Raw genomic sequence first — 17881 nt, 5'->3', positions numbered from 1 at the left:
AAATTCAAAGTACACAAAAAATGATAAATAAAATAAAAAAAGTGTACATTTCTGCCGAAAAAAATACGGTAATCTGGCAGCGATTTTGAAAAATTTATTTCTCTCAATTGGCTTACTTTTTTTAATTGATTCCAGTGCAATTATTGATTTAACATCTTGAAGTTTCTGTGGTTTAAATTTCATAATCCAGTTCGCTCTACATCATTCCAGTTAAATCAGTGAATATCAAGCACAGTTTGCCTTTGAAAAAAATTTTCCAGTAGCTAATTTTTTGTTTTCTTCATCTACTCTAGAACTTTTCCTTAAGTATTCTTTTGTGTGCCTACTTTTCTCATTGAGTTCTTTATTTTATTGATTGTCTTTCATTCTTACTCTTTGAGTTTGTCTCACATATAGTTTTCCTTTTGCAATTACCTTTCTTTGCTTATACCTTTTCTTGTTTGTCTTTATTGTTTCATTGGTTTTGTGGTGGTTGCTTTTGAGATTGGTGTGCTTGCTTTGACATCTTTCATTTGAGGATTCCAAGGCCTCAAGATCAGATTGGTGCAAGAACATTATTTCTTTGAGAGTGACCTCTTTTTCTACCTCATTTCACTTCGGCAGTTTCAATTGCAAAGCTCACTGTTTTTGCTAATTTTTTAACTTGTTTGCTGTTTTGTGTGTTTGCTGTTTTTAATTACAAATGGCTGGATTTTCAAGTGATGCATCCTACAAGCAGAATTCTCCTTCCAAAGCTTCAATTCTTGGTGAATTACATGAAGCTCAAAGAACAATTAGACGGTTGGAGGAGAAAATGCCAAAGATGGAGGTCCAACAAGCTAGACCATCTCCTTCTATCCATGATGGACATCATTCTCATAGACCATCTTCAAGAGCTTCTTCAAATGATGTTGGCCGTGAAGATGAGCATAGGAGAAAGAGACCTCCACCCCAAGTCCATGGACAAAGACATCATCACCAAGGGGAAAGAATTCACTACGGCAATGGCTTCTACCATGATGCAAAGTCCAAGCTTCCTTCGGTCAAGCTACCTTGTTTTAATGGTTCTAGTGATCCAAATGTATATTTAGATTGGGAGGCTAAGTGTGAACAAATTTTTGAGATCCATGAGATCCAAGATGAGCATAAGCTCAAGCTAGCCACCCTAGAGTTTAGTGATTATGCCATGAAATGGTGGCATGGAATTGTAAAGGACATTATCTATCACAAGGGTCCTCCCGTGGACTCTTGGAACTCTTTAAAGGATCATATGCGCGCTAGGTTTGTGCCCCCACATTTTAGGAAAGACCTCATGTTGAGACTCCAACGGTTTCAACAAGGCACGCTAAATGTGGATGAATATTATAAGGAGCTTGAGACGCTTGTGCTTAAAATTGAATTAGAAGAAAGTGAAGAAGCCATGGTTGCTAGGTTTGTAAGTGGTCTTAGGAAGGATATTCAAGACATTGTTGAGTTACAAGAGTATACATCATTGGGCTCTTTAGTTCATCTTGCAATGAAGGTGGAAGCCCAACTTGCTAAGAAAAACTCTTTTAAAAATACTTCCAATGATGGATACTACTCCAAGTCTTGGAGAAACAAAACTTCTTTTTCTAAACATCCTTCCAAAGATTCTTCTTTCAAACCCAAGGAATCTAAGCCATCTACTTCTAGACCTAAGTCTCCCACTAGAACATCTAATACTAAATGCTTTAAATGTATGGGTTATAGTCATATTGCTGCAAATTGTCCTTCCAAACGAAGTATGTACATGCATGAGGGCATTGTAGTTAGTGAGCATGATTCAGATTCTCCAAAGCATTCATTGCATTCTCATGCATCTAGTGAGGAAGAGAGTGAATGTCCACTTGAAGGGGACTTGTTAGTTGTGAGAAGACTTCTTGGACAAGTTTCACAACCTTTTGATGAAAGTCAAAGGGAAAATATTTTCCATACAAGATGTCTTATTCAAAACAACATTTTTTCCTTGATAGTGGATGGGGGTAGTTGTGCAAATGTGGCTAGTACAAGAGTAGTAGATAAGCTTGGATTGCCTACTATCTCTCATACAAAGCCCTACAAATTACAATGGCTTAGTGAAGTAGGAGAAATAATTGTTAATAAACAAGTCCTCATCCATTTTTCCATTGGAAAATACAAAGATGAGATATTATGTGATGTTGTGCCCATGGAAGCCACTCATGTTCTTTTGGGAAGGCCTTGGCAATTTGATAGAAAAGTTTTACATGATGGCTTTACCAACAAACTATCTTTTGAATTCCATGGTCACAAGGTTACTTTAAAATCTCTCTCTCCAAGAGAAGTCCATGAGGACCAAGTTATCATGAAGAAAAAGAGGGAGAGTTAAAAAGATAAAAAAGATAAAAAAAAGATAAGAGTTCTAAGCCTACACTCCTTGTGTCTAGGCGTGAAATTGAAAGGGAAATAGTGGCTCATCATCCTCTTTTTTTGGCCATCCCTAGAACTCTTAGAGTAGAATCACTTGTTGATAGTCCTCATTGCTTGGAAAATTTGGTAGAAGAGTTCCAAGATGTGTTTCAAGATCCTCCAAATGGACTTCCACCTTTGAGAGGGATGGAGCACCAAATTGATTTGATACCGGGCTCTTCTTTACCAAATCGTCCAGCATATAGGACCAATCCAAGTGAAACCAAGGAAATTCGCCAACAAGTTGAGGCTTTGATTGAGAAAGGGTGGGTGCAAGATAGCATGAGTCCTTGTGCTATGCCTATCATCTTAGTGCCAAAAAAGGATGGCACATGGCGAATGTGTTCGGATTGTAGGGCCATAAATAACATAACCATTAAGTATAGGCATCCCATACCTAGACTAGATGATTTGTTGGATGAATTACATGGTTCTAAAATCTTTTCAAAGATTGATCTTAAAAGCGGCTACAATCAAATCCGTATCAAACCGGGTGATGAATGGAAGACGGATTTTAAGACCAACTTTGGTTTATATGAGTGGTTAGTTATGCCTTTTGGTTTAACTAATGCACCAAGTACCTTCATGCGCCTCATGCATCATGTTCTTAGACCTTTCATTGGTAAGTTTGTTGTGGTTTACTTTGATGACATTCTCATTTATAGCTTAACTTTGAATGACCATAGGTTGCATGTTAGGCAAGTTTTGGAAACCCTTAGGAAGGAACATTTGTATGCTAACCTTGCTAAATGTATGTTTGCTCTTGATCATATAGAATTCCTAGGGTTTGTTGTGAGTTGTAAAGGGGTCCATGTGGACAAAACAAAGGTGGTGGCCATTCAAAATTGGCCTACACCGAAATCTTTGAATGAGGTCCGAAGTTCTCATGGGCTTGCTTCTTTCTATAGAAGATTTGTCCCAAACTTTGGTACCATTGCCGCACCACTCAATGACATAGTGAAAAAGGATGTGGTCTTTCATTGGGGAGAAGCACAACAAAATGCTTTTGATACTTTGAAAGAAAAATTGACTAATGCTCCCATCTTGGCCCTTCCTAATTTCACTAAGACATTTGAGATTGAGTGTGATGCTTCAAGCATAGGTATTGGGGCTGTTCTCCTTCAAGAGGGCCACCCCATAGCCTATTTTAGTGAGAAATTGAAGGGAAGTCATCTCAACTATTCCACCTATGATAAGGAATTATATGCACTTGTTAGGGCTTTGTTTACTTGGCAACACTATCTTTTTCCCAAAGAGTTTGTGATACATAGTGATCATGAATCTCTTAAATATTTGAAAAGCCAAAACAAACTTAACAAGAGGCATGCTAAGTGGGTGGAATTCATTGAGCAATTTCCTTATGTGATCAAACACAAGCAAGGCAAAATAAATATTGTGGCGGATGCTCTTTCTAGAAGATACACCTTGCTAAATCTTTTAACCTCTCAATATCTTGGTTTTGATCACATTAAGGAACTTTATCATGATGACCTTGATTTTTCTCCCATCTATCAAGAGTGTCTTAAAGGAGGACACAAAGACTTTTTTATTCAAGATGGCTTTCTTTTTAAAGGAAAACGTCTTTGTGTTCCCCAAAGCTCTATTAGATTATCTCTTGTTAGAGAAGCTCATGAGGGGGGTTTAATAGAACATTTTGGGGTTGCTAAAACTTTGGATGTGTTGCATGAACATTTCTTTTGGCCACATATGCATAAACATGTTCATAGTTTGTGTGATAAATGCATAGCTTGCCGCAAAGCTAAGTCTAAAATGCATCCCCATGGTCTTTATACTCCTCTTCCTATCCTTTCAATGCCTTGGGTAGATATATCTATGGATTTCATCTTAGGCTTACCCAAGACATCAAAGGGAAAGGACTCCATTTTTGTGGTAGTGGATCGTTTTTCAAAGATGGCTCACTTTATTCCTTGCCACAAAGTGGATGATGCATGCCACATTGCAAACCTCTTCTTCCAAGAAGTGGTTCGCTTGCATGGGATTCCTAGGTCTATCGTGTCCGATAGAGATCCTAAGTTCTTGAGTCACTTTTGGAAGACCTTGTGGGGCAAGCTTGGAACTAAGCTTTTATTTTCTACCACTTGCCACACACAAACTGATGGTCAAACCGAGGTGGTGAATAGAACTTTGGGACAACTATTGAGATGCTTTATTTCGGGGAATCCTAGAGTGTGGGAGAATTTACTACCCCATGTTGAGTTTGCATATAACCGAGTAGTAAATTCTACCACCTCCCATTCTCCTTTTGAGGTGGTTTATGGGTTTAATCCCCTAACACCTCTTGATCTTCTTCCTATTCCCCTTCTTAGAGATGTCTTGTGCAAAGATGGGGATGAAAAGGCTTCTTTTGTGAAAACTTTGCATAAAGACATCAAGAAGAGAATTGAGAAGAAGGTTGGCAAGTATGCTGAACTTGCCAATAAAAGGAGAAAAGCATTGTTGTTTGATGAGGGCGATTGGGTTTGGCTTCACTTGAGGAAGGATCGTTTTCCTACTCAAAGGAAGTCCAAACTAATGCCTCGAGGGGATGGACCTTTCCAAGTCCTCAAGAGGATTAATGACAATGCTTATGAGTTAGATATGCCTGATACATTCTTGGGTAGTCATCCTTTTAATGTCAGCGATCTAACTCCTTTTTCTGTAGGTCTCCAGAATTCGTGGTCGAATTCTCTCCAACTCGGGGAGTATGATGGAGATCAAGCTCAAGAGGACATGGAGGCCAATCAACAAGATCAAGACGAGGTGGAGGCACAAATAGAAGACGCCCAAGGAGGTCAAAGTCCACCTCAAAGGATTACAAGAAGCATGTTCAAAGCTTTAAGAGCTAGAGGACATTTATTTTCTCTTTTTGTAATTTCTTTAGTTGAAGGTGCTTAGAGGGAAACATTAGAAACCTCTTTTGTTTTAGCATCTTTTAGGCTTTAGTTAGGAGCTTTAGGGGGGTGTATTAGTAGATAGGTGTAGGAGTAGAATAGGAGGTGCCATAGTGAAGGAAAGAGTCACACCTTCCTCATGCATGGAATAGGCGTCGGTTCTAGAATGTTTTGGGAGGGAATTTTGAAATTGTTTAGCTTGCTTTTTCAGCACCTTAGGCTATAAATAGAGGTGCTCTCTTTGTAAAATTTAGATTGGAATTAATCTAAGAAAACTCTACTCAAATTTTGAGTGAACTTTGGAGAGCTTTTGGAGCCTTCTTCTCTAGTCTTATCTTGATGGATCATTGGAGTCCTCAAGTGGCGGCATCACTCTCATCTAGGAGCATTCCACACTTCTAGTGGTGAGATCATCCAACATTCTTCCATCTTCATGAGCACTCTCTTCTTCTTCCTTTCTTCTCTTTCAATTGTTCATGTTGTCTTGTGTTCTTGAGTTGTTTGGTTCGGTTTTTCTGTTTTTCCAGCACCTATGTTCTGTTCTTGCCTTTTAATTTCACTTTTGTTCGGTTCAATTGTGTGCTTATTCAATTTTGTTCGATTCCTTTTAGTTTCTCCTCTTTTTTGGTTCAATTTGACTAAAATTGGTTCATCCAAATGAGTTTGGGATTTGTTACTAGTTTTTGGTGAGTTCTTGTCTTAGAACAAATGATCCAACTCTAAGAAAAGTGCCTCTATAATGTCCAACTCAAGGTGATTCCTAAGAAGGTCAAGAACCTTTCTCTATATGGCTAGTGGAATCACATCACCTGGTATCTCACCTCCGGCCTCTGCAATACCTTGCTGACGAAATAGTTTGGCCTCTGTACTTAGTCTTGGTCCTGCAATAGGACCGAACTGATCGCCCTTTTTGTAACTGCGAAGTATAGATAGAATGGGATACCTAACTCTGACTTGCATAACACCGAAGGGTTGGCCAGGTACTCCTTCAGTTTGACGAATGCCTCCTCACACTCACGGGTCCAGACGAACCTGTTGTTCCTCTTCAGGCACTGGAAATAAGGGTGTCCCTTGTCTCCTCCTGCCGATACGAATCTGAACAGAGTGGCCATGCGCTCCGTCAATTGTTGTACTTCTTTCACTAAGATTGGGCTTCTCATAGCTATTACGGCAGCGCACTTCTCGAGATTTGCCTCAATTCCTCGTTCAGTGAGTACGAAACCCAAGAACTTTCCTGCCTCCACTCCGAACACGCACTTCTCCGGGTTCAACTTTAGCCTATACTTTGCTATCGTAGTGAATAGCTCTTCTAGATCAGCTACGTGTTGCTCCCTCTGCTGGGAGGTGACCACCATGTCATCTACGTACGCTTGGACATTCCGCCCCAACATGGGCGCTAGTACTCTGTCCATTAGTCATTGGTAGGTGGCCCTGCATTTTTTAGCCCAAAGGGCATGTCCTTATAGCAATAACAAGACAAATCTGTCATGAACGCGGTCTTACACTCATTCTTGGGGTGCATCATGATCTGGTTGTAGCCAGAGAAGGCATCCAGGAAGCTGAGTAACCTGCACCCAGAGGCACTGTCCACCAAGGCATCGATATTGGGCAGCGGGTAAGAATCCTTTGGGCAGGCATTGTTGAGATCCGTGAAATCGACACACATCCTCCATTTCCCATTGGCATTCTTTACTAGTACCAAGTTGGCTAGCCATTCGAGGTACTGGATTTTTCTGATGTGGCCAGCCTTTAGGAGCTTCTCCGTTTCTTCCCGTATGACCTGACGCTTTTCTTTGTTGAACTTTCGCCTTCTCTGGCAGACAAGTCGGACCTTGGGGTCCATAGTGAGGCGATGACACTGGAAATCAAGGTCGATATCGGGCATGTCGGCAGAGGTCCATGCGAATGCGTCGAGGTGTCGCATTATGACCCCGACGACTTGATCCTGTGACTCCTTACACAAAGACTGCCCAAGTTTGAACATTTTTCCTCCGATCTCCTTCTCCACCACACCTCCAGCAAGCTCGGGTCGATTTTCTCGTACGATCTCTTCACGGGTCACTTTGTCTTCCCTCGGTGGTCTAGTTGTGACAGAAAACACCCCTCTCTTTGTCTTGAGGCTATTTTCGTAGCACTTCTTAGCCTCCCTTTGGTCAGACTTGATGGTGATCACTGCCCCTTCGAGGGAAGGCAATTTCATCCTCATGTGCCTCATGGAGGGAACTGCTCCCAACCTGTTTAAATTCGGTCTCCCCAACAATATGTTATAAGCCGAGGGAGCATTAACGACGAGGTTCCTGATGCTTGTAGTGCGTGAAGACGTGCCATCTGTGAATGTTGTCCTCAACTCGATGTGCCCGCGAACCACCACTTTGTCCCATGCAAAACCATACAAACATCCGGTGTAGGGCTTTAATTCGTTCGTGGACAGTTGCAACCGGTTGAGGGTTGTTAGGAACATAACATTTGCCGAACTTTCTAGGTCTACAAGGACACAATGCACCCTTCTCCCAGCTGTGACCAACGAGATTACCACCGGATCATTATCATGAGGTATGACATCCTGGAGGTCGACTTTCGTGAAGGTTAGGTCGACGTCAGGGATCAAGTCCGTCTGTAGTATCTCCACCACCATCACCTTTCGTGCGTACTTCTTTCACTGGGAGGCAGTGCACCCTCCTCTTGAGAATTCTCCCGAGATAGTGTTTACCTCTCCGTGGATAGGAACCTCGTGCCCCTGATCCACTCCCGCAGCTACCAACGCCTGATCGTCTTGTGCCTCTTGAAGATAGACCTTCAAGAAACCGCTCTTCACTAGTTCATCTAGTTGATGCGCCAAGGCCAAACAATTTCGTATGTAGTGACCATTTGCCTGGTGCAATTCACTCCAAGCATTCTTGTTGGGCCCCATCTTCCTATCTGTCTTCGCCGGTAGCTTCAATTTTGCTACTATGTTCGAGATGGCGATCAACTCCTTGAGTTCCACACGAAAGTTATGTTTCGGGGGTGGGTCTTTTCGCGCGCGTGTGTGGATCCGCTCATAGGGCTTTCCCGCCCCCTTTTTCTCCATGGTTGCCTCATGCACCCTCATTGGTGGAGGTCGTGCTACCGCTCGAGGTCGGGCAGGGCCGACAAGACCTTGTTTCTGCGCTACTCGATCGTCTGCGGCGATGTGTGCTAACGCACGACGTCTAATCTCTGTGAATGTAATGGAGATCAAGTAAGAGAGGATTTTACTAATGGAGGAAGAGGCCATCCACCCAAACATTTAAAGTTCTTCCTTCTAGTCTTCTAAAAAATTAAAGAATTAAATAAAGAGAGGATCAAGCCCAAAGCCAACAAGAATTCAAGAATGGGCTTCAATTAATATCTTTCTTTGTAATTTCTTTTGTATAAATTTGTAAAACATATAGGAGTAGTGTTTAGGAAGGTACTAAGAGGGAAACCAAAAAGAAACCTCTTTTATAAGTACCTTAGGCGTTAGTTTTTAGGAAGAAACTAGAAAGTTGTCTTTTAACACTCCTTTAGGCGCTAGAATAGAAGGAGTTGGAAGGTGACCTTTCAAAAGCTTCTCTTGTACTTTGTGACCAGCCCTCTCTATTATAAAAGGGGTGCTTAGGTCTTTGAAATAATAAGATTGGTTTTGTGAGTACTGAACCTCTCCCAAATTGGTGAGTGAAATTGAGAGAGACTTGTGTCTTCTTATCTTAAGTGAATTCTTGGGCTCTCAAGTGGCGGCAACAACACTCATCTTGAAGCACCCCATCCTTCAAGTGGCATGCACATTCCAAGAGCTTCATCCACATAAGTCCATTTTCCCTTCATTCCAAATTACCCATTTTTGTTATACTTGTTTGTTTTCACTTTCAATCGGTGCAATCTCTTCCTTATGATGTCCTCTTTCATTTGCTACACTTATATTCAATTTTAATCGGTGCAAATTGGTTGTTCTTGCTGTTTTGGTCACGTCCTCCATGGGTATAAATGTTATATGTTGTGTTCTTGAGTTTCTATCCATGGGTTTGTTGTTCAAAATGGGTTTTTATGTGAGTTTGGCTTAGTTACTTGTGTTTTGGTAGGTTCTTGAATGTTAAGAACATTGATCCAATTCTTAAAAAGTGCCTAATCATATTCCAACTCTTGTTGAATCCATAACATGTTCATATCATATCTCTATCATGTTTTTGATATCATATCAGAACGTCTTCGGGTAGAACCTTAGTAGTGACTCGTTGAAAGGTCCCGGCAGCATTTCCTTGACAAAGGCATGTACCATCATGGCTTCATCAGTGGGCTTCAATCTCACCACTTGAACACCGAACCTGTTCAGGCAGTCTTTCATGGACTCCCCCTGGTACTGTTTGACATTGAAAATGTCATAAGAAAGTCGGGTGGGGGCCTTGTTCACAAGGTACTGCTCTCTGAATAATGTAGCAAACTGGTTGAAGTTGGTGATGTGTTCGTCGGGAAGGCTAACGAACCACTCCAACGCCGCGCCTGATAGTGTGCTCATCAACATTTTGCAGTACATGGTGTCAGATCCTCCAGTGAGCATCATCTGGGTGTGGAACGTTGTGAGATGGGCCACTGGGTCCTCTATGTTATAGTTAAACAGTGTCTAAGTTCAAGAGGGGAGGGGTGAATTGAGCTTATCAAATTTTCGCAAGCACAAACTGTTTTCAGTATATTAGAGGTAAAAAGAACAGATTGATTCTAAATGAAACAGATTGATTTTCCAAATGACTTTAGCACAAACAGAACTTGATCAACAAGATTTAGATCAACCAGCAAGAATAGCATAGACAAATTGATTAACTTTTACAGCTTACAAAGTTGCGGATTATATCACAAGATTAATCAATTTTACTTAACATAAAGCATCTAGGGAAATGACCAAATGTCACAGTTCAGTCAAGACAACCAATTCACACTTTAGCCATATTACATATTCACATAGCAGCTTGATTTATGTTTAGAAGATTGATTAACAAGCTAGAATGGCAGATATTATCAGGTCCAGAATTAACAGATTTATATTCAAAAGAACAGATTCCTTTCTTGACAGATTATGTGAAAACTTAGAAATAAGTGCAGGGATGAGGAGAGAAACACAAGAGAATTTTTATACTGGTTCACTCATCAAGAGCTATGTCCAGTTCACCTTACTCCAAGGTGGAATCCACTAAAACACGTGCAATCAATTACAACATACACAGCAGTTATTGAACCCTTCAAGAACTTCAACAAACAAGGCTGAAAAACACTATTCCAGCACACCTTGCACTCCAAGAAACACTATCAAAGAGTGACTAACACTTACACCTATTACAAGAATGAATAAGGGAAGGATTACACCTGAAGTTGTGTTGCAAGAACATAAACCAGTTGTTCTATTTGCTTCAAGACAGCACCAACACCTTTATCCAGCACAAGGTTCTTCAAGAACAAGCACACATGTATTTTCCTTTGAAAAAAACCATTGCAAATTCTTTTTCAATTCTCTTTCTCACTCAAGAAACGTTTTTGTCTCTGTTAAAACTGTGATTGCTCAGCACACCTTCATGTGAGAAGGGCATTTTATTTTATAGAGAACAGTTTCTAACCACTTTTCAAAAAGCAGTTCCAGAGCAGTTTTGAAAACAACAGATTAAATCTAAAAACAACAGGTTAAATGTTAACAAAACTACCAGCTCAGCTTAACTGAAATAACACTGAGCTTTACCTTTGGTGCCCTAACTGAATTTCGAAAATCCTTTTAACAGAGCAAAAATAAACCTATTGTTTCTCAAGAAAACAGATTTATTTTTGTACTGCATCAAATTTTTTAAGAAACCTTTAAAAAACTTTTCAAAACCATTTAACCACATCATGTGCTTGATCTTGCTCCCTTGATTTGGCATCTAGGATGGGTCATGTAGCAAAAGGCAACCTTGAACACACACAAACCTAAAGTACAAGATCATCTAAGACACATTACAACCTTCAAAGCAAACCAGCTAAAATCTACATCAAACACACTAAGGGTAGGCAGAGACAAGCTTCATCCATCTTCAACACTCTACTCCTGTGAAGGAGACCTTTGGGCCTAGAGACGTCGTTGGTAACGTCGTATTCATGATTTCTCATGAGAACGGCATGGGACGTGCCCTAGGTGGTGCTGGCGGGGCACGTTTGTCTGTCGTGCATTCCCCTACATGTTGCAAATCCCTACGTAGTTCTTCATTGGCTCTGCGCAATTCTGCGTTGTCCACTCGAGAAGCCGCTACTTCTACTTGGAGGGCACGCATCGTATCCAAGATTTGTTGCATGGTAACGTTGTCTTCCCCCCCCCCCCCCCCCCCCCCCGGAGGGTACCCTTCCTGCGGATCCAATAGTTGCTTGCCTCGTACTCCTCACATTATTGGTAAAGACTCTTAACGTAATTGTGAGTGGGACCTTGTTTTAACAGGCCCCACGGTGGGTGCCAAATGTTCCTGCCAGTTGACTCGCTCCGCCGGTTGACTCTAACAGGTGCTTTGGCCCTAGGTGGTGTCGGAGGGGCACGTTCGTTTGTTGCGCATTCCCCTACATATTGCAAATCCCTACGTAGTTCTTCATTGGCTCTGCGCAATTTTGCGTTGTCCACTCGGGAAGCCGCTACTTCTACTTGGAGGGCACGCATCGTATCCAAGATTTGTTGCATGGTAACGTTGTCCCCCCCAGAGGGTACCCTTCCTGCGGATCTAATAGTTGCTTGCCTCGTACTCCTCACATTGTTGGTAAAGACTCTTAACGTAGCTGTGAGTGGGACCTTGTTTTAACGGGCCCCACGGGGCGCCAAATGTTCCTGCCGGTTGACTCGCTCCGCCTGTTGACTTCAACAAATGCTTTGGCCCTTCAATCTTGCCTGAGAAACGTGCATTCTTGATCAAGAAACCACTCACCTGCAAAAGACAAAGGGGCGCCCTAGCGGCCGTTTGCACTCCGACGCTCAAGTCAGTATTAGGGCAAAGAAACACCAAGTATGTATATTAGCTTCAGTCTTAGAAATTGCGTACCTTACTAGGGTTTTGACACCCTTTATATATGCTGAAACTAGGGTTTACCTTTGTGTTGTTACCCTTGACTAGGGTTCCTTGGAGAATGTCCTTGCGACGCTATCCATAGAATCTTAGCGTATCTGGCACATGAACTTCCCTTAACTGAAGTGCAACGAATATTAGAGTGGCCGCTTAGGTACCAACTTGTGCACCTAATCTTTAGTGCCATCTACTTCGTGGGTGCCCTAAGTATTCACGTCCCATGCATGCAGCTTTCCCTGGAAAGCCTAACCCTAATGGGCCTTAACGCCTCCTAGGATTATCCACATGTGTTGCGCCTTAATGTCTCATACACACCACATGCATGGATCCCTCGTGACTTAGGCTTCTCACATATCTCTTGTCTTTAACTGTTATCTTATTGGGCCCAGCTTACGTGGCCCTCTACAACGTCCTGACGACCAATGTCCGATCTTCTTCCCCTACTGGTGGGGTTCGATATCGATCTCCAACTTCGGGGCTTAGGATACAAATATCAAAGAGTAACCAATTCCCTGGTAGGTGCGTCTGGGGTCCACCTCACGTGGCCCCCTTCCATCATTAAGCATCAATGCGCGATGTCTGAGGTCAGTCTCTGGGTTGATGACCGAGGACTGGTCGGGACAAAATCTATATGCATCTTCATTCCCATCAGTGATAGAAACTCCATGCAAAGACCTACAAGTTATTAGTTAAACCATAATCAATAATAATTTAACATAAAGTAAATTGAAATATTGGTAAAGATACTTACATGATAAAAAATTGAATTATATTTATATTGAGCTCTTGATCCCCAACTACAAATTCTAACATATCTGGCATGTATATGTACATTGGCATGTCAGTGTTTATTTCAAAAAACGTATCATCCCACAGATCTTCCAAAGTGTCTTAACTAATCTCTCTAGCAGTTGCAACTAAGGAAGCTATAGGATCGTCAATCGAAACCTCATGCTTCTTTTTCGAACTTGGTTTCCGACGATGTTTCTACAAAATAAAGAACATTTGTATTAAATTAGATGTAATATATAAATATAAATTAATATAATGAAATGAAATTTTACTAGAGGTTCTGGTATAACTCGAATGAGGTATCTGGGCTAGGCTATGAATATCTGGAATGCACCAGCCACAATTGTTACCTCATCTAAAGGTAGTGGAACACAAGTATCAGCTACTCGTACTCTTTCAACTATTACCTTCACCACATCAGGGGAGAGAGGAACGTTATGTAAGGTGGTGGCCTCTTGATAGACTTTTCCAATGGCCACCACCTAAGGAAGCATGTCGCAGTCTACCAGTAGCTCACATTGGCTCATCTCTGGCCAATGATATCCTCCCCTGATGTTGTAAGAGCCGCACAACTTCTCTTTGTGCTCTTGGGAGAGGGACTAACAAGCGTGTCAACTGACTCAGCATAAAATTGTTGCGATAGAAACTCCTATCGCAACTCTAACTGCATCCGACCAGTCTCCTTTCTGATCTCCTCCATTAATTCTTGACGTATCGTACTCGTCAATTCTACTTTGGTCTCTATGGTGGGGAAGGAGTTATTAATAAAGTTAAATTAAATAATGTTAAGTTATTAAATTATTAATGTTATTAATAAAGTGAATTAAATAATATTAAGTTATTAATGTTATATAAATAAAAATATCTATACATATTATTAATAACATAAATACTATTAATAAAAATATTAATAAAATTAATATTATTTATAATATTAAATAATATTTAAAATTATTAATAATATTTCATAATCTATATGTATATATAAAGGGGATTCTCCTCTTTAACTTTAATTTTTTTCCTAGTTTATCCTTATATCAATACTTGATTTAATTTCATTAGTTATAAAGGGGATTCCCATCTTTAATTTTTTTTTCCTATTTTATCCTTATATATGTTATGACAATTATAATTAAAGTTAGAACTAAATTGCAGCATGTGGAAGTCAAAGCCAAGTCCCTTGAGGAATGTCCAAAGAAGTTTTAACCATTAGTCAAGTTTTGTTGTCATGTTATGATTATTATTATACTTATTAGTTATAATATTTAATAGTAATAATATTTAATTAAAAAAAGTAATGTTGAATAAAGTATATTGAATAATAATAATAATTAAAATTTTAAAAATAAAGTATATTAAATTATCTGTGGACACATTATCGATACACTGTCCGTAGGTAAATTACCTATGCTCAGATTACATACGAATTTTGTTTCGTGGGTAATCCGTAAGTAATGCTGATTTACCTATGAATCTTGGTTGTTACCTACAAAATTATTCCGTAGATAAATTGAATTTTTCTTGTAGTGTCAGTATATATATTAAGTATTACATTTATTAAAATTTAATATTTATTAATTATTTTTTGTAAATAATAAATGCATTTAATATATACAATATAACGGATATGGAAAGAAAATAAAATATGATGAAATTATTCCAAAATTCAATTAATGTTAAGTCTGTATAAGTGAGTTATGCGTTGAACACAAAGTGATAAAAGTGAAAACAAGGAAGCCACATTTAATATATACCATATAACGGATATGAAAAGAAAAGAAAATATGATGAAATTATTCCAAAACTCAACTACTGTTAAGTCTATATAAGTGAGTTATGCGTTGAACACAAATTCATAAAAAGTGAAAACAAGGTAGGCACATAATCAAGAGAATATGGGAGAGAAGAAAGTGTTTGGTGTTGTGGTGCTTGTTATGGCTTATGGTTTGGCAATAACAACATTGAGCAGAGCACAAATTCCAAGCACAGCACAAGTTCCTAGCATTTGCAATGGGTATCAACCTTTACTTTTCCCATGTCAGCCTTATTTGATTGGTTCATTAGATCATCCAACTCCTAATTGCTGTGATGGAGCAAGAGTGGCTTTTCAGGGAGCCAACAATGGTGAAGCTATAAAAAAACTTTGTAGCTGTCTAGTGAGTGTTGCACCATATTTAAACTTTCGTCATGACAAGTTGGTTAGTCTTCCCCCAGCATGCAACATTCATCTTTCCTTTTCAATGGATCATTGTATAAATGGCTAGGTTACTTATTCAACAACTCAAAGTATAAATTCACAATTTGCTTAATAATTTTGAAGGTTCTATTTATAAATGGATATTCTTCTTTGAGACTATAATTAGATTTCTTAAATTAGGGATTCTCAATTTCTAATTTTTTTGTATATTACTTTGTTTGTTTTATTAACTAATTGCCTTAATTTTATTATTCTTAGTCATAATTACTTGAATTAGGATCATGATTAGAATAATTGAAACTCGTGTTATTGTTGATTATATTCATGATTCATTTAGTTTTAACGAAAGCAAATGCTTTAAGGATGACTCTAAATTGATTAGAATGGAGTGTTTGTAAACAACATTCAAAAGGATTTAAGAACAATTCAATATAATGGAAGAAAATGAAGGAAATTCATAGAATTAACTTTGGTTTTATTTGACGATGTAGAAAACAAGAATAAAACAAGCTCTTCGAATCTCTCCACTGAAAATACAAGATTAACTAAATGACTATTCAAGTATAAAAGTTTGATTATAAGAACAAATGAAGAAATAAAAGAGATGGAGGAGATAAAAGATGAAAAGCACGTCACTCTCACAATGAAAGATAAATGTAAAAAGGAAAATCACTACTTGAATTTAGAAAACTAAGTATTAGATTCTAGAAATAAGGAACTAGCATTTTGAACTCACAAATGAGAGAAAAGTTCAAGGCTATACTTATTTGATTTAAAACAAGTTATTTTACAAATGGGTGGATATCAATCAATCTATAATACAAATAGAAGGCACTCTCGGAGTAACTTTTCAAAAAAAAATCAAAAAGAAAAAATTTCAAATATTAACTTAAATAGTAATCTCAAATTCATTATGTGAGTGACAAGTGGCACGCTGTAGAACTTATACGTGTTACAAAACTCTCATTTTATTATCACCCACATTTCCCTCTCTCTCACTTTATTATCACTCACATTTCCCTCTCATTTACTCTCTCTCTCCTCTCATTTCCGCCTTTCTCTTTCTTTTATTTTGGTTTCTCTCATTCTCGTCTCTCATTTATTCTCTCTCTCTCTCCTATTCCACCTTTATTTCGTTGCCTTTTCGTTTCTCTCAAGCATTTTCATTTATTGGGTTTCTTCTTCTCTGGGCACATTTCGCCCTTTCTTGGATTTCTTCTTCTCTGGGTTTGCTCTATGCCTCACATTTCGCCCTATTTCATTTTATTTGGGTTTTCTTTAGTCTGTGCAACAACTGGTAGTGGAATCCATCGTATGTTCAAGCACCTAGGTGATATGCTTTTTTTTTTCTTGCAGTGTATATGTTAGTGTTTATTACTTTTTTCACAACATAAAAATGATTTTTTTTTGTTTTCTTATCAAAGTTGTTTGCTTTTGATGTTTCTGTCATTCTCTTCGTCTCTTTTACGGTTTCTTTGCTCCGGTAATCTTGACATTGTTGCTTCTCTATTTGTTATGTTTTTTCACAACATAAAAATGATATTTTTTTTGGGGTTTCTTATCAAAGTTTCTTGCTTTTCAAGTTTCTGCTGATTCTTTCCATCTCTTTGTTCTTGATATTGTTGCTTATGTGTTTTTTACATTGTTTCACAACATAAAAATGATTTTTTTTTGGGTTTCTTATCAAAGTTGCTTGCTTTTAATGTTTCTTCTGATTCTCTTCATCTCTTTTATGATTTATTTGCTCCACTGATCTTGATTTGTTACTTCTTCGTTTGTTGCATTTCCTCAAAGTTGTTTTTATGTTCTTCGTTCTCTATTTCTTACTTTTTCTTCACTGTTGTTAGGGTTTCTTATTAAAGTTGTGAACTTTTATCTTTGTCGAAGAAAAGGTGAGTCTTTTGTCATTTTTTTTTTTTTGCGTTTTCTCCAGTTGTTTTTATGTTCCTCGTTCTCTGTTTCTTACTTTTTTTTCACTGTTGTTAGGGTTTCTTATCAAAGTTGTGAACTTTTATCTTTTTCGAAGAAAAGGTGAGTCTTTTATCATTTCTTTTTCATTTTTTGGTGTATCCATATCATATATCTTCATATTGTTTGCCAAACTGTTTGTTTTTTGCATTTTCTCTAGTTTTTTTTTTTATGTTCTTGGTTTTCTGTTTCTTACTTTTTCGTTGTTCTCAGGATTTCTCATAAAAGTTCTTTTTCGAAGAAAAGGTGATTCTTTTATTATTTCTTTTCATTTTTTGGTGCATCCATAACATACATGTTCAGATTGTTTTCCAAAATGTTTTTTGGTTCGTTTTGTCCAATTCTTTTTTATGTTCTTGGTTATCTTTTTCTTACTTTTTATGCAGTTTTATTTATGTTCTCAGATCTAACTGTTTCTTACTTTTTGATGTTTTTAGGATTTCTAATCAAAGTTACAAACTTTTATCTTTTTCGAAGAAAAGGTGATTCTTTTATCATTTTTTTTCATTTTTTTGTGCATCCATAACATACATATTCATATTGTT

At 38.5% G+C, this 17881-nt stretch overlaps 3 protein-coding genes across 3 annotated transcripts; 1 reads left to right on the top strand and 2 right to left on the bottom strand.

Annotated features, from left to right (window-relative positions):
* Positions 1-6729: 6729 nt before the first annotated feature.
* LOC150027222 (uncharacterized) lies at positions 6730-7953 on the bottom strand. The gene has a single exon (XM_090303879.1). The coding sequence runs from the start codon at positions 7951-7953 to the stop codon at positions 6730-6732; it is 1224 nt and encodes a 407-aa protein (XP_090160005.1).
* A 1560-nt stretch (positions 7954-9513) lies between these two features.
* LOC137833356 (uncharacterized) lies at positions 9514-9876 on the bottom strand. Its single transcript, XM_068641708.2, has one exon. The coding sequence runs from the start codon at positions 9874-9876 to the stop codon at positions 9514-9516; it is 363 nt and encodes a 120-aa protein (XP_068497809.2).
* Positions 9877-15066: 5190 nt separating this feature from the next.
* On the top strand, positions 15067-15435 carry LOC137833355 (non-specific lipid-transfer protein AP10). The gene has a single exon (XM_068641707.2). The coding sequence runs from the start codon at positions 15067-15069 to the stop codon at positions 15433-15435; it is 369 nt and encodes a 122-aa protein (XP_068497808.2).
* Positions 15436-17881: the final 2446 nt, after the last annotated feature.

This window comes from Phaseolus vulgaris, chromosome 6, assembly GCF_051622355.1.
Source record: "Phaseolus vulgaris cultivar YP4 chromosome 6, ASM5162235v1, whole genome shotgun sequence".
Lineage (NCBI taxonomy): Eukaryota > Viridiplantae > Streptophyta > Magnoliopsida > Fabales > Fabaceae > Phaseolus > Phaseolus vulgaris.
The sequence above is the reverse complement of the archived record's forward strand: the minus strand, read 5'-3'. Positions and strand labels throughout refer to the sequence as shown.

Bases quoted from the DNA above. Each gene is read 5' to 3' on its own strand.
- LOC150027222 (XM_090303879.1), bottom strand. From the start codon at position 7,953: ATGGTGGTGGAGATACTACAGACGGACTTGATCCCTGACGTCGACCTA.
- LOC137833356 (XM_068641708.2), bottom strand. From the start codon at position 9,876: ATGATGCTCACTGGAGGATCTGACACCATGTACTGCAAAATGTTGATG.
- LOC137833355 (XM_068641707.2), top strand. From the start codon at position 15,067: ATGGGAGAGAAGAAAGTGTTTGGTGTTGTGGTGCTTGTTATGGCTTAT.